This window comes from Solanum stenotomum, chromosome 12 (assembly GCF_019186545.1).
Source record: "Solanum stenotomum isolate F172 chromosome 12, ASM1918654v1, whole genome shotgun sequence".
Lineage (NCBI taxonomy): Eukaryota > Viridiplantae > Streptophyta > Magnoliopsida > Solanales > Solanaceae > Solanum > Solanum stenotomum.
The window spans coordinates 42,684,465-42,699,913 of NC_064293.1; the positions used below are offsets into that span (position 1 = coordinate 42,684,465).

Below are 15,449 nucleotides of genomic sequence, written 5' to 3' on the forward strand. Positions count from 1 at the left end.
TATACTCTGTCCAACCTAAATCATATTGCCTCTTAATAGACTTGGTAGATGAATAGATAACAGTAACAATAAAAAATGAAAATATTTTTCTCTTGATAAACTAAACTGGAGAAAATTATACTCCCTAAGTGGACTTGGAATAATTTGGACAATGACTAATTATGGGTAAAATACGAAAAGAATAATAATTCTCTTGATAATCAAAAATGGAAAAGCAAAATTAGAGAATATTCAAAGCTTATAAAATACACTCTTAACTTCATTGTATGCAAGGCGCAAATTCAGGAGTTCCAAAATAGCTTACTCAGTGTAACGTTACATTAACTACTAGTCAATATCTCAAAACTTGTCAAAAGAAGATCTATTCTTCCCCCATTTTCACCCACTTCATTAGCACAGCTTCACAAAATTGCTGCTGTTACCAAAAGCATCATTCAATGCTTTAACAAGTTCACCCACGTAAGCAGCAGCCCAAATTTACAAAATTTTGCTGGGGTTACCCAAAACATAATAATTCAAGAATTAACTATTTGACTAAATAAGTTCTAAAACATGTTAACTGTCATCAGCTGTTGAGGGTAGAAAGCATTCCTCCAGTTGCAGTTGGAATAACTACTTCCCAACCAGGTCCTTTGAGAGGAAGGACGTTAACACATGATTCAGTGTCTCCATCTTCACCTGAAGGAGGACGGATAAGTAGATCACTACGGTCTAAAATCCTCTGCAGATCTTCGCCACTGACATCTGTCTGCACCAACTTGTCCTCCTCACTGTCTTGATCTCTTAAGACAGACAACAAATCCTCCTCCTGCAACATTGAAGATTAATTAATAAGCAAAATTCACCTATTATTTTCATCTACTACTCTTGTCGCATTGTTACTTGCATACAACAGAAAAGAAATGGGTTAAAAGACAACAAACTAGGTAAAACAGGAACATATTCGAACAAGTAATGAAAAAGTAAACAACCAAAAACTATCAGTCTCCAATAGTTGCTATACAAGGAAGTGTTTGAAAGATAGCAACTCACTGATTATATAGGGAAAATAAAATTTGCAAAATGGGATGAAAAAAATAGAATTTCCTAGAGGGAAACAAGCAGAAACCTCTGTAACATCCATGGAAGGTTTGCTCCTTTCCTGCTTAAATTGTCCTTTTCCAATAACCACATGCTCAAGCTTCAACTTGCTAAAAGCTCTTTTGAGGATTCGACCCTGAAACATATAAATTTTCTTTATTAGAATCAGCAATAAAGAGCTGCAAAACACACTTCCAGATATAGCCTGAATACCTCCACAGACAAAGCTGTTGAAAGTCTGTAAACATGAACAGGTTTGGTCTGACCAATTCTGTGACACCGATCCATTGCCTGCAGATCCATTTGAGGATTCTGAAAAGAAAAATGTGAACTAACTTATTAATAATCTAAAATGGCCATCAATTCATAAATGCTACAAACAAGGAAAACTAAAACAGCAGAAAAAGAAAATAAAAGAAAGGTGAATGCAAGGCAATAACTATTTTTCTTTAGATGAAGTAAGGGGTTGTTCGGTAGGGTGTATAAGATTAGTAATGAATAGGGAGTACTGGTAATGTTGGGATTAATTATGCTAAGATTATTTTTTATTGACTGTTTGGTTTGTTGTATTAATTGAATAGGGTATATTAGAATAGGAATAATATACTGAATAGGGAATGTTGTACTAATTGAATAGAGTGTATTAGAATAGGAATAGTACCCCATATTGTTAATGCCATGATTTACTATGTATAACTAATACATAGGTAGAAAACACTACCAAACAAGGATGTATCTGATAAGTGAAACTACTCTATAAGAAAAGAGAGGAACTAAAGCATACAAAATTACTGGTTCTTTAGGCTGGAAACTATGCAGTTCTCTTCAAGATGCACTCGAAGCCTACTTGTCAGAGAAAAAAAACACCTTACTTTCATCTTTGATATCACGGAATTCTTTATGCTAAAGTCAATTACAGCACTGTTTAATGGGTGAAACCATGCAAAAAAAATCATTAGACTAAGTGAATGGAAGCACAAGGGGTCTTTAAGAACATACCCAGTCACTGTCATACAAAATACAGGTATCAGCAGCAGTGAGATTGATACCAAGGCCACCAGCTCTTGTGCTAAGAAGAAATATCCTGAACTTGCTGCTAACATCATTGAACTCCTTGATCTGTTCCTCGAATAAGGAAATACAAACGGATCAACTACATAAAGAATTTTACAGATAACGAACAAGATCATGTGACCATTCCAATAGCACATGAACTACAATAAGAGCCAAAATATTTTAGAGAGAGTTCAAGTGAGAGGAACTTTAAACAATGCAACATTGAGAATAGTCATTAAGAAATTTGTTACATCAAAGCAAAACAAAGCAACATAGAACTACTTGATATCAATATATAACCAAGGAGATGGAAACTTTGCTCTGAAATGAAAAATGATAGGGAGACAGCAGATGAGATAAATTGGAAAGGAATAACTGACTTCAGCAGGAGAGTGAATCAGTTTTTTTAGAAAAACAGAGTGAAACAACTTAGAGCCCAAAAGAAAATACGTTATGAATAGAAATCATTAATCCCAGGCACTTTCTCTTGCCAATCATGAGAAAAGTACACAGGTTGATTGGTACACACCATCACGTTTCAACCAGACATTCCACACACAATCAGAGTTAGGCATACTAGAAGGTTATCAGCACACCAATGGTGATTGCCAGAGCCCAGATGTTGATAAAAACTCATGCAGACTATCCCATGGCCATAACTGCTCACCATTCTGTGAGCAAGAGAAGCTGGAATAATAAAACTATGAGACAATCTTAGGAATTACAGACATGCAATGTGTGCAGTACCAATTGTCTACGTCATCACTGGTTCAAACCTTAGCAGAATCAAAACAAAAACATACTGAATCTGCATCAAAATGTAAATACCAATTACCTGTCTTTTTCTTTCATCCAATTTCACACTGCCATCAATTCTACAAACATCGAATCCCCTTTCACTAAAATAATAGTCCATTAGGTCTAGTACTCTAGTCCACTGAGAGAATATCAAAACCTGTTGGCAGTAAATGAAATGAGTTTTAAATAGTTCGAGCAAAGTGGGAAGAAACCTTGAAGCACCAGACAGCTTATAAAACCTTGTGTTTGCGAGCAAAAAGCTTTGATAACAGCCGGTCCAGCAAGCGAAACTTGCCACATTGCTCAACTATTTGTTCCACAGGTGGATAAAAATCTGCCAAATAAAGAACATAATTATAGGTTATTACCAGCACAAGCACAGAATTATCAGTTCCACAAAATAATCATCACATACTAGAACCGTTGAAGATAGACTCCAAGAGGTCAGGATGGTTGCAATTCTTGCGAAGTTGAATCATCAAGTTATTAAGCTTTCCTTTAAATCCATTCCCTGCAAAATCAATCAGACAAGGCATTAGGACTTTGAACTCAACAGGGTCCAGGAATAACTAAAACCCTATGAAGGTACATTAAAACAAATTCGCTTCACAGGATAAAACTAACATAAAAGACACTCCAAATAAAACCTGGCGATGCCATAGTGTGGTAAAAGAAAGTCATTGTTTTATTACAAGAGAAAACATAGCAGAGATAAACCAATACAATTCCCTCAAAGTAAGATATAAGTTAAAATTTTACAATGATGCACTGGACACATTCTTTATAAAACCGAAAATCTAGAGAGAGAAACAACTCAATTATAACAGAGTCAGCCACATATTTGTGATTGCACTAATCCAGAGTACACATTCTCGATCAAACTGAAAACCTAGAAGTAATTAACCAATACACCTCCCTCAAAATCAGATATATTTAAGATTACACTAATTACCAGTGGACACATTCTCAATCAAATAGCCCTCCAGCGTCCTATTAATTAGGTGTTCCTGGAACTTTTTCTGGTAATCAGTCAGGGTGGCGTACAAAATTATCTCCTTCTTACGAGGAAGCATTTGCTCAACATCCACTTTCAGCCTCCGTAGAAGAAAAGGGCGTAATATTGCATGGAGTTTTGCCACCACCTGCAATTACCACATTATTAATTAGATGATTATTATTTTAAGATGGAAAAGAAATGGTTATAATACTGGAAAATAATCATACTTGTGCTCTCCTTCTTTCTTCCATCTCTTCTTTTTCAGATTCATTGCTGAACTTCCCCGACAGATCAAACCTGATATATAAACAGACCACATAATATGTTACACCAAGATTCTTCATGATTGCCATTCACTAAAGCTTATATATCAACAGAGTCGGGGGATGATCAAATCAGTGGCAGATCCTACATTTGATTCTCCTGCTACATGCAACTTCATACTGATAGACTAAGTAGATCATCATCCCTATGAACTCTGAAAAGAATCAGTGTAATTACTCCAATACAAGTGACTATACAATAATAGCACGTATTAGGAGTTTTAAGAGCAGACCACAATAGAAAGTCAATTAGGAGAATTGGGACACATTAAGCAATTAGACACCATAACAGACAGGATATCTGTTGAAGGACTGATAAATGGCCTAACCATCACTGATGTGACAAGTATTAACTCAAAAGCCCCAGATAGACAAACAAATCAATTTAAGGTGATGAAAAAGTGGCTGCTACTTTTGAAAAACATATTAACATATAAGATCAGCAGATAAATACAAATCTCAATTATATTGCAGTTATAAACATGTTTAAAATAGTCACAAGAAAGCACTTTGACCAAAATGGTCAGAATAATAAGCGGATTACCATGACTCAAATTCATCGTGGGATGAGAATATATCAGGTAAAATGAAGTTTAACAAGGACCACAACTCAGCTAAGTTATTCTGCAGAGGGGTTCCAGTTAATAGAAGCTTGTTTTCAATCGGCAACAGCTTCAATTCTTTGATCAGTTTGCATTTCGAGTTTTTTAGCCTATGTCCCTAAGAAAGAAGTAACAAAATATCAGAACAAAAAGTACAAAATGGGCTGCTTTCAAACGGAATGACTGTAGATAGAAAATGATACAAAATAATAATACTAGTTTAAAAGGCAAACTGTCAGTTGTGGGTACCTCATCCACCACAAGATATTTCCAACTGTAGTGCCTCAAAAATTTCCTTGCGTCACTCATTGCAATTTCATAAGACGTAATTACAATGGGAAAGTTGGGACCTGTGGTCCTAGGCATGTGCTTCATCCTTATCTCATCCCTCTGTTTCTTGTCACCATGATAGATGATTGCATTGATTGAGGGCACAAACCTTTCAATTGAAATAGGAAAAAAATATCATGCCATGTAGTTGCACGCAAATAACACAAGACAGTTTCAGCCCAAAAGGGAAGCAGTTTTACCAATACACAGAAAGAACATCAAGATAATCGCACAGGAATGGAGATGCTGATGTACCTTTCCATTTCATTCAACCAATTTGAAAGTGTAGACAGGGGAGCAATGACCAAATAGGGACCATCCAACCCATTCCCCTTCAAATGAGCAAGAAAAGCTATTGTTTGAATTGTCTTTCCAAGTCCCATTTGATCTGCTAGAATACCATTCAATCCATTTTGCCATAATGAAATCAACCACTTGACACCTTTCAGTTGATAAGACTTCAACTTCCCACCAGTCAGCAAGGGCACAAGTTCCGCCTGCTCTTTCTCAAATCTCTCTTCCTCCGTAAGGGTTGCATCTTCAATAGGAACATCTTCTTTAGATCTAGTAAGCATGGCAGCAACAGCTCTTTTGGCTTTGTTCTAAGCAATTTATTAAACCGTTTCAATGAAATGAAGGTAACAACAAAATTAGCCTTCCACAATTAAGAAAGGGAAATAACCTCCAAAAGAATTACAAATATATTTTTAGTTACGAGTATAGGGGCCACAGAAAACTAAAGACCTACTGGGTGAATGCAAATGTTGTTCAAAGCAAAACCATACTTTTTATACATTTTAGTAATTTGCATGAGACAAAAATGAAAGAAATTTTAAATACCATCCAAAAGAAAATTCAACCAGTCTAATGGCAGGATAAAATTATCCAACAAACTCTCAACTAGAGTTCTTTGTTTGATGACATATTCAAGATAAGACATGAGAAAAAGTGTACATTGTTGTAGCTTGTGGTTGCCTTCCGTTTTGCGCCACGGCCTTTCTTGTTTTCTTTAACGCTTTTCTCTTCATCTTCCTTCACGTTCTGCTCATACAAAGTGAAAAAATGAACTTGATAAGCAAAATAGCTTAAAACGTTTCCACATTAAACTTAAATTCTTCAAAATGTCAGGGAGATACCGTTGTTGTGATGTTATCCATCTTCTCCAGTAGAAACTCAGAGTACAGCTGTGTCTGGGTAAGAAGCTCATCCAGCTTCGTAAATTGAGTGTCATTCAAGATGGGCGCTTCCTTGAGATTATTCAGCTGTTCCTCTTCCTCCTTTGCCCGTGCTCTTATCAATATTTCTTCCTCCTTTGCCATGTTTTCAGGTATATGAGTGGCATCCCCATTTTCTGGGTCCAAACTTACTTCTTCCTCTAATTTGACAGCCAAGTCCTCTTTGCAGGTATCCTGCAAGACAGGCATAGACAATTAGATTCAGAAGAAAAATAACATTAAAATGTTTTTTGAGAACCTAAGGAGCTAGACTCTTGCAGGGAAAAGAAAACAAGAAAAAAAAAGTATCAGAATGACATCTCCCTCAAACCTAAAATCAGAAAAGAAAAAGCAGGACAAGAGTCTGAGCAAACTACTAGGACTAATTCTCCTTACACCAACTCTATGCTTTATGATTAATATGGACCTAGAATCAACCTCCAGAACATTTTCTTAGTTAGATGGGGTAATATGCCTCCATCTAAATTCATAATAAACAATAAGACTACAACTGCAATACAGGTGAGGAGATACCGAAGAAACTTAAATCCCCATCAGGGAAGTGTTCCTTGATTCAGTAAACCTCCACACAGAAATAACTGGTAAATGATACCAAAACTCAGCATATTAATCAAAAACATATACTGAAAGCAAGAAAAATAAGCAGCTATTGGTAAATGATACCAGAACTCAGCATGTGACTCAAAACCATAAACTGTGAGCAAGAAAAATAAGCAGCTACTGGTGAATGATACAAGAACTCAGCATGTGAATCAAAAACATAAACTGAAGACAAAAAAAATAAGCAGCTATATGCCTTGGAACCTCACGAAAGATTAAAAAAAAAAAAACATTATGACATTTTATACTGATGACTAGTAGAGTAACAATCACTTTAAACAAATTGATCTGACTTTGGAGTTCATACATGTCCTGCTTCACTAATCTTCCACTCTCCCCCCTCCTCGCTTCTCCGCATTAGGGTAAGTAAAATGTCTTGAAACCAAGTTATTATTTTTTATCTAGAAACCTCCTCCGATGCTAGCGACTTATTTTCAAGGATAAGGATTTGAGAATTCAAAGTCAATGCATTATACAGTAACCAACAAAACCTACAAACTATGAAGTAAACTTCCAGTTACAACACCTAGAACCTTAAATGAAAGTCAATAGGGACAACGGTAATAAGCAACAAAACACAAATAAACATTACAAAAATAAATAAGTAAATACGCAAAATAATAGAGCACTACCTCATCTTCGAGGACGGAAACAGGAGAGTCCGCAACTGTCCTGTCCTTCACTCCTTCATCGGCCACCATTTTTAGTCCAAACCCTAAGCTCCGATAAACAGCATTACACAATCAAAAACAGTCCAACAAAACAAGAATGTTGGCAACTCAAAGTAAAGCATCTGCCCTCTAGTATTTCCTCCGGTGAAAAAAAATCAGTACAAAAAGGGAATCGTATTTAAATCAAAAAAAAAATAAAAAAATCAAGAAAATGCTCAAAATCACCACAAAAAATGCAGAATGAAGCAATAGAGACATACTGAATCAGTTTCTTCAATGAACGGAAGAAAGTCGGAGCAACGGAGCCCGGAGGAGACCGTAAAGAATGGGCGGCACTGGAAAAGGTGCACTGTATATGCAGAATGCAATTGCAGCTAAAAGGTTAATAAATTTTCTTTCCTTTATTGCAATCGAAATGGTCGTGCAAGAAGACCAAAAGGCGGGAAAACAATGTTACAAGATTACCCTAGAAAGTTGGAAATAATATCAAGAAAGCCATCGATGGAGTCGATTTGGATGACCGTTGCGCGCGTGTGTTATAGTGCTCCAGCATCGCTAAGCCCGATATATTGTCGCGTTATCCCGTAAAAAATTAATTATGGGTTGTCACATCCATAGTGGCCCAATTTAAATTTGAACTTTGCAGAGAAATAACTAAAGAGGAAACTTTGATCTGTCTCCCTGAGGCTGATTCTGCTGACCAGTATGGTAGAGGGATTTTTAAAAAGTCCAAACTCTGTAACACTAGTCAAGAGCCGATCAAATTCGAATTTGTTTATATTATTCGGGGATAGTTTGGCCGGTAAGATGAGATAGATAGATACTATAGTTTATGAGATTATTTTATTTCATCTTTTATATGAGATAATTTATTTCACTATTTATATTAAAAATAATGAGAGAAAATAATCTTAAAACGAAATGATATTCTTTATCAAATACAAAATAAAACAATCTTATGAAATATTCTAAAAAATTACTCCTTATATTTGTCCCACCAAATGATCATTCTTATTCCAAGAAGTTTGTTGCATTTTGTACAATGATTAAGTTTTTTTCAATTTTAATTTTTCAAATACATAATTGAGAAAAGAATTGATTGCCGCTCTAACTAATATATAATTATATAAAGTGGAACGAACAAAATTTAAATTTTATCTCAATATCCTATAGAGGTAGTTGTTTATGGTGACTAAAAATAGTGGTTGGGTCATGGAAGTTGATGATGGAGCCCGTGGAGGTTGGTGAAAGAATCAAAGCATCGACCAAAAATCTTAAGATGAGCGGAATAGCAAATGACCATTTAAATTCCTTTGAAAAACTTTACACAATCGGTGAGGGACATGTGTCGGTAACACCTCTCATACGTGTGACCAAGGGCGGTGCCACCTAATGGTTAGAACAGGGGCGGAGCTATAGTTGCTCCAGGGTGTTCAATTGAACACCCTTCATCGGAAAATTTTGTTATATATATAGGTCAAATCTTACTTTATATTGATATATTAAGTATTTTGAACACCCTCAAAAATAGTAATGAGCCGTAACTCAGTGGTAAAAGTGTGCCCAATCCATACACAATACCCAAGTTTGAATTTTTGCATCAACATTTTGTATATTTTATTTAATGTAGTCTGCTTTAAAATGGTTAAAACGGAATACTTTTCTGCGTATAGAGTAGTAACTTAGTGGCAATAGTATGCAAAACTTTGTTTGCCACTAAGGTTCATTCAAACCTTCTTCCATAGAAAATTCTATTATTTATACATTGTCTATATATAGTAGAAGATGTCAAATCCCTTTCGTCTAGTTTATGTATTTACTTCTTCATATTTTGAACCCGTCAGTAAAAATTTTGACTCCGCCACGACATGTGATCACTCGATTCTTAGATTTATACGTGGACTATTTATTTTAAGACGGTTTATTAAGAATTAATAAGTGATTATGAAAGAATATTCCATAGGTTGAAAATTGACTATGCAAAACATCCATGCCTTTATAGGATACCACAAAATAATGACTCCTAAATAAACTTTTGTTCTAAGTGAAAAGAAAATTCTTGTAGTCTATTTGTAGAGGGTATCAAAATAGTCGAAGTACAAGAAATTTAGTACTCGAATAAAATAGAGATGGATCCAAGTTATAATTTTGTTTTCTTCTTGAAAACAAATAGACACAATATAAATTGAAAATGTAACTTATTACAATGTGGAATTAAGTAGTCATATCCTTCCACAACTAGCCTTTGTTTTAAAGCCAAATTACATATCTAGGAATGGTAACAAAGGTTATCAAATCCCATATAATCTTGGTTCTCCAGCTTCTCAATCATATTTGCTATCCCCACACCACCTGCCAATTATCCAACATAACATATGGTTATTTTTAAGGCCAGAAAATAGAAAGAAGCAATTGGCAGGATGAAAACTGATATATACCTAAGCTGATTGCACTGGTAAATATTGTCATGGCCAGTATGAATATGATAATAGAGGCTCTTCCAAGCAGAGCAATTACTCTTCTTATGACGTGCTGACCAACTACTGCAGCAATTGTTGCTATAGAAACGAAATAAGTAGCTGCATTTTGAAATATAAACTGTCAAGATTAACTTTCTCGTAAGGTTGTTATAGTTGTTCATGTTTTGTCTATGTTGCGTACCGTATGGGACAGGGAAACGCTTCAATAGGTAATATTGCACAACTGACATAGAGGATGAAAATGTCATTGAAAAGGTTGATGTTGCACTTGCTACCTGCCATATTTGTTTCATCACTTTGTCAAAGAACAATGTGAGACTAATTAACATCGTTCGAGTACTTATTATGGGTAATTGTTATTGTATTACCTGACTGTCAATGTATAGAAGTTAAACACGATTGGTTTTACCTGAACAGAGTTGTTATATATGTACAAGAAAGAAGAAACAGAGAAGCAGATGAGATATATGGAGTATTAAAAGGCAAGATGTACCTGAGGAGGAATTCCAAGTTCTAGAAACAGTGGTCCAAGGATGAAGCCACCTCCGAGACCAAGCAATCCGCCAACAATACCAGCAACTATGCCACAACAACAGTAAAAGAAGAGTAAATGTGGCTTCCAATTTGTTATCTCCTTTCCTTTAGATGCAATCACCCTTGTCCCCTTGTACAGACATATTGCTTCATATAATGAAACCGAAACAGCAACAGGTACCTAATTAACACATATATGAAATCATCATCTTTCTTGCTCATTCTTAAAATTTGTAGCATATACTTAACTCCCAAACTAAATGGGAATTACCTGCAGTAAGTTTAAAATCCAGTACCCGATGGAGCATGTCACGGTGTAGGTCTGCAAGCAAATAAATGAATAACCATTGGTATAAAAATAAAAAAAGCAGCATATCATAGAATATGTGTTGGAGACTAGAAAGATTATTTACTTTTCTATTATGTACAAGTTTATCATAAGTAGTTGCTTACCTTGACAATTTGAATAGCAAGGAAAGCCACCCAAACAAACATTAGAAGTCCCAATTCTTTCCAGTAAACGTTGCGAAGCATGGGAACCTAATCAGGTTAAAATCGGATAATTAATTACATAGGAAAGTTGTTAAGGAAAATGGAATTAAATTTAGTCATCAAGATATCAACAGAGCATGTACTTACAGTGTCATCTACACTAGCTAATGGACCAGTAGGAAGTAGCTTGTATTCCCCTTCAGACTCTGCATTCATTTCAACTCATAATTTACTTATGTTTCTACTTGCTACTCTATTTGTTTTCATGCAATCGTGTACTCAAAGAAGCCAAAATTTTACCTGGCTTGTACTCTGACTCTAACTGCATCTTGGTTGCTTCCTGGGATTATATTGTAGCGTGATATCAAGTTCAAGTGAGTTCATGAAAAGAAACGGCACAACTTAGAATCATGAAGAAATGTAAAACTCACTTTTTTCATTATTGTTTCCTTCTTCCATGTCTCAATTCCCTTAAACAAAGCCTTTGTCGAGGTACCTACAACATATGTACTCCTTATAGTTAGCCTTTTGCAAAAGATGGAATAATCTTGTACATGGCAAGAATCCAAGAGAGTTAAATTTCTAAATTCTAACATTTCGTCACAGGTACTTAAACTACACTGATAATATAAAAAGTCATTCAGTACGACGATCAAATTGATTTGGGAATGGAATAGTTACCAACAAAAAGGATGATAAGGAGGACAGTAACCATCCAATCAGCAAAGATGACATTGAAAGCCACCCCAATGCTAATACCAAGCATTAGCATAGGTTGTAAGAGCAAAGCCAAATCATAGTCAATTATAGGCATGTCTAGTGTTGGATGCCTCAGCCTCATGTTGTAGTACACTGTTGATCCAGCTGCTCCCATTATCATGCCTTTAACAAAATCAATATAGTTTAGTACTGCTTCACAAATATATACTAAGTACATGTTAGTATGAAAAAAAGAAGTACTATATATATACATACATACATTTGGAAATAGCTGTAGATGATTTTGGGTCAAAGCCAATAATAAGAGTTAGCATTGGAACAAAAATTCCACCGCCGCCAACCCCTCCGACGCTTCCCAAAGCAGCACCAAAAAATCCCACAATGGACCCAACAATTACTCTCCATCCAAACTCCATCTCCTGTATGCTCCCAAAGAAAAAACATTATTTACTACTTGATATATATTACTAGCTCCCTCAGTCACAATTTATGTGATATTATTTGACTATGAAACAAGTCAGGAATATTTGTGTGTCGATAAATCATTCCATTAAAAATTAAATTATTTTTAACTATCAAAAGGTATCATGCCTTTTGGTATGTATAAATAAGAAATATTATCACATAAATTGAGACATATGAAGTATGTCTCAACACACTCATCACATGGACTTGATTCATTTTCATGAATTAAACAAGTGAAAATATTTTTGATTTTATATATATGTGGTAGTAAAATTTTGAACTTAGGAGGTCTGCCTGCTATTTTACCATATCTTATTTAAAAGCTAGACGGTCACATGATTCAACATGAACTTAAAAACAAAAAGCAAGTCTTGGATATATAGGTTCAAGTTTCATTGGCACTCAAATATCAAAGAATCAGGTTCACACATGAAAAAACTATCTAAAAAAACAACAAATTGAATATGCTCTCTAGACTTACCGGCCAGACGTGCTCATAAGAGGACTTTCCACTCCACAGAAAATGCACAAGCCTTACTGCAAAGCCATGTGGTCTCATCTCATTATTCTCCACATAACTAATGTTATAAGTAGCAGTTGGCTCTAATTTATCCTTCAAAGTAAGCCTTTCTGCATTAATCCCAACATCACTTATAATGAATAATCCCCAGCATAGTATCCATACTGCTGTTACGAAAAACGCCTTCATTCTCTTTTTTAATAAGAATTATATATAGAAGTAGCTTCCTCTGTTTCCTTTGAGATAATTAATTGGCTACTTCTATATATATTCCACTTTGAAGAACCTGAGGGGAATTAAAACAAACTTCAAGAATATTGTATGCTTGAATATCCCTTTATTGCCTACGTTTGTATATAATATGTAAAAGTTGAAATAGCTATGTGTCTGATATGGACATTTTACGTGTTTTGTACTGTTGAACAAAGATATCCTTTTAATTTATGTCATTTAAGAATTTATGTCATTTTTGTGCTAATAAAAGAGTTTGATCGAAAATAGTTACGTACTTCTCACTTTAGAAAACCAAAAAGATATTAATAGTGTAATTATATCTTTTCCAATTTCGTATATACATTTACTATCCTAAGAATAAGATGATATATAATTACTAATTGCTCATTTTCGCTTTGTATTACGAATTAAAATAATATAATTTTTACATAGAGATGCATGTAATTACTTGATGATACAGATATTCTTTACACCGTCAATATACAAAAACTTAAGTGATTCTTTCCGATCCTCTGATGAGGCTTAGTTCAGCTAGCCCTAGACAGATCACATCTCATTAGAAAGGCTCTTTTCTTTATAACTATCCCAAAATTTTAAAAATGACAAGTAAAAATGAGCTAGGGCGGAAAATGGAACCATCTAGGAGGACATAGAATTCGAAATTTCTCAACATAAAATTATATAGTAAATTTTCATACCGTTCACGTTCAAACTCAATAATGTTGTCAAACATAGAACTAGTGTTTGTTTCTTAATGTTAATTACTTACGTCTACACTAAACAACCATCGAAAAATTTGCAAAGTTTAGTAGTTTTGTCGTGTATATGCAAATTAAAGGGAGATAGGAAAGAAAGACCTTATTTATTTTTTTGCTTCTACTCCACAAATTAGGAATTAAAAAAATTAGAGGGAAGCAGTGTTGTTTGTCTTATTAATGTGAAATTTCCAGGAAACCCTCCAATTCATCATCTTACGCACGGATATAACCATGCATGTCTGACGATATATATGTATTTCAGAGCATGAAATTACACTTGACCATATTGGTATGAATATCATGATGATAACACGTACATCTGATTACTTAATATTTAGGACTACTAACTGTGAAATCAGGATTTTCACTAAGAAAGTTATTTGTAATTCGTTCTAAGTTTGGAGTTTCATATCTATTTTCTTGTTGGTTTAGGTTAGGGGTGTTCACGGGTTGGTTTGGATCGGTTATTGGTCAAAATCAAAACCAAATCAACTTAATCGGTTTTAAAATTATCAAAACTAAACCAAACCAAATATATTATACATTTATCGGTTTGGTGATTATCGGTTTGGTTTGGTTCAGTTATTCGGTTATTAACCATACACAAAAATAAAAGAAACAATTCATTTAAAATGTGAAAAAAGTGACAACAATCCATTCAAAATGAAAAATAGTTAGAATGACTTAAATTACTGAACTTTCGATCACTAAATTTACTATCAATAAAGCTTTAAAATTCACTATATTGGCCTAGAAGGAAGAGACAATAACATTTTCAGTCCCACAAAGAATTATCATAGACACTTACATACATGAAATCAATAAGATAAATGTTCATCTTGGGCATTTTTGCTTTCAATAAGTAAATTATAAAGAATTTTTAATGAAAATATGTATAAGATCTTTAAAATTGTTTATAAAAACAATATATTAAGTATGTATATTAATAAAATATATGTATATAATTCATCGGTTCGGTTCGGTTATTTTTTTGGTTTTTTTTTTTAATAAAACCATAACCAAACCAAATACTATCGGTTTTCAAAAATCTAAAACCAAACCAAACCCAAATAAAATCGGTTTTATTTTATCGGTTTGGTTTGGGTTTTGGTTTGGATCGGTTTTTATCCAAACCGTGAACACCCCTAGTTTAGGTTATCATGTATTAATAATATAATGATTAGTTATGAGAGAATCTATGCATTATTTTTTGTAGGAATTAGTTATGCAATTGCATGTTTTATCCGGCATAAAATATTAGTTTCCTCATTAACTTATACATATACTAATTATACATAGTACTCCCAAAACACTTTGGGTGTGTTTGGTATGAAGGAAAATGTTTTCCATGGAAAATGTTTTCCTAGAAAATATTTTCCTGGAAAACAAGTTGATTTTTGACTTATTTTCTCATGTTTGATTGGTGAGTAGAAAAGATTTTTAGTATTTGATTTATGAATGAATTTTTTTTTTTGAAAAATATCTTTTACTTTTACTAGAGTAGAAAATAATTTTTGAAATTGAAAATATTTTTTAAAAACAAACTTAAATTTT

The 15,449-nt window shown here is 34.1% G+C and overlaps 2 protein-coding genes across 3 annotated transcripts; both read right to left on the reverse strand.

The window, feature by feature from the left end:
• Nucleotides 1-243: 243 nt before the first annotated feature.
• LOC125849157 (ATP-dependent DNA helicase DDM1-like) lies at nucleotides 244-8,101 on the reverse strand. Of its 2 annotated transcripts, none has more exons than XM_049529180.1 (16): nucleotides 7,953-8,054; nucleotides 7,654-7,741; nucleotides 6,323-6,595; nucleotides 6,141-6,227; nucleotides 5,442-5,788; nucleotides 5,106-5,295; nucleotides 4,799-4,974; nucleotides 4,159-4,228; nucleotides 3,887-4,076; nucleotides 3,350-3,445; nucleotides 3,174-3,268; nucleotides 2,972-3,091; nucleotides 2,080-2,199; nucleotides 1,294-1,392; nucleotides 1,109-1,216; nucleotides 244-808 (listed from the first exon to the last, which is right to left on the reverse strand). In XM_049529180.1, exons 2-16 carry the CDS (start codon nucleotides 7,720-7,722, stop codon nucleotides 566-568), a joined length of 2,283 nt encoding a protein of 760 aa, XP_049385137.1. In that variant the 5' UTR covers nucleotides 7,723-7,741; nucleotides 7,953-8,054; the 3' UTR covers nucleotides 244-565. The 2 variants fall into 2 exon arrangements, with proteins under 2 accessions (XP_049385137.1, XP_049385136.1); XM_049529179.1 differs by having other exon boundaries at nucleotides 245-808; nucleotides 7,654-7,736; nucleotides 7,953-8,101.
• Nucleotides 8,102-9,789: 1,688 nt separating this feature from the next.
• LOC125849122 (sulfite exporter TauE/SafE family protein 3-like) lies at nucleotides 9,790-13,209 on the reverse strand. The gene is made up of 12 exons (XM_049529139.1): nucleotides 12,865-13,209; nucleotides 12,178-12,337; nucleotides 11,880-12,080; nucleotides 11,630-11,694; nucleotides 11,499-11,538; nucleotides 11,346-11,404; nucleotides 11,160-11,246; nucleotides 10,978-11,028; nucleotides 10,666-10,887; nucleotides 10,354-10,447; nucleotides 10,131-10,271; nucleotides 9,790-10,044 (listed from the first exon to the last, which is right to left on the reverse strand). The coding sequence occupies exons 1-12, from the start codon at nucleotides 13,090-13,092 to the stop codon at nucleotides 9,962-9,964; spliced, it is 1,431 nt and encodes a 476-aa protein (XP_049385096.1). The 5' UTR covers nucleotides 13,093-13,209; the 3' UTR covers nucleotides 9,790-9,961.
• Between the last annotated feature and the right edge of the window lie 2,240 nt (nucleotides 13,210-15,449).

Coding starts and splice junctions, on each gene's coding strand:
- LOC125849157 (XM_049529180.1), bottom strand. CDS start 7,722: ATGGTGGCCGATGAAGGAGTGAAGGACAGGACAGTTGCGGACTCTCCT. Junction 1,393..2,079: donor TTTTGTATGACAGTGACTGG/GTATGTTCTTAA, acceptor TTTTCTTTTCAG/AATCCTCAAATGGATCTGCA. Junction 1,217..1,293: donor CAACAGCTTTGTCTGTGGAG/GTATTCAGGCTA, acceptor TATATGTTTCAG/GGTCGAATCCTCAAAAGAGC.
- LOC125849122 (XM_049529139.1), bottom strand. CDS start 13,092: ATGAAGGCGTTTTTCGTAACAGCAGTATGGATACTATGCTGGGGATTA. Junction 12,081..12,177: donor ATCTACAGCTATTTCCAAAT/GTATGTATGTAT, acceptor ATTTTGTTAAAG/GCATGATAATGGGAGCAGCT. Junction 10,448..10,665: donor AACTTGGAATTCCTCCTCAG/GTACATCTTGCC, acceptor CAAATATGGCAG/GTAGCAAGTGCAACATCAAC.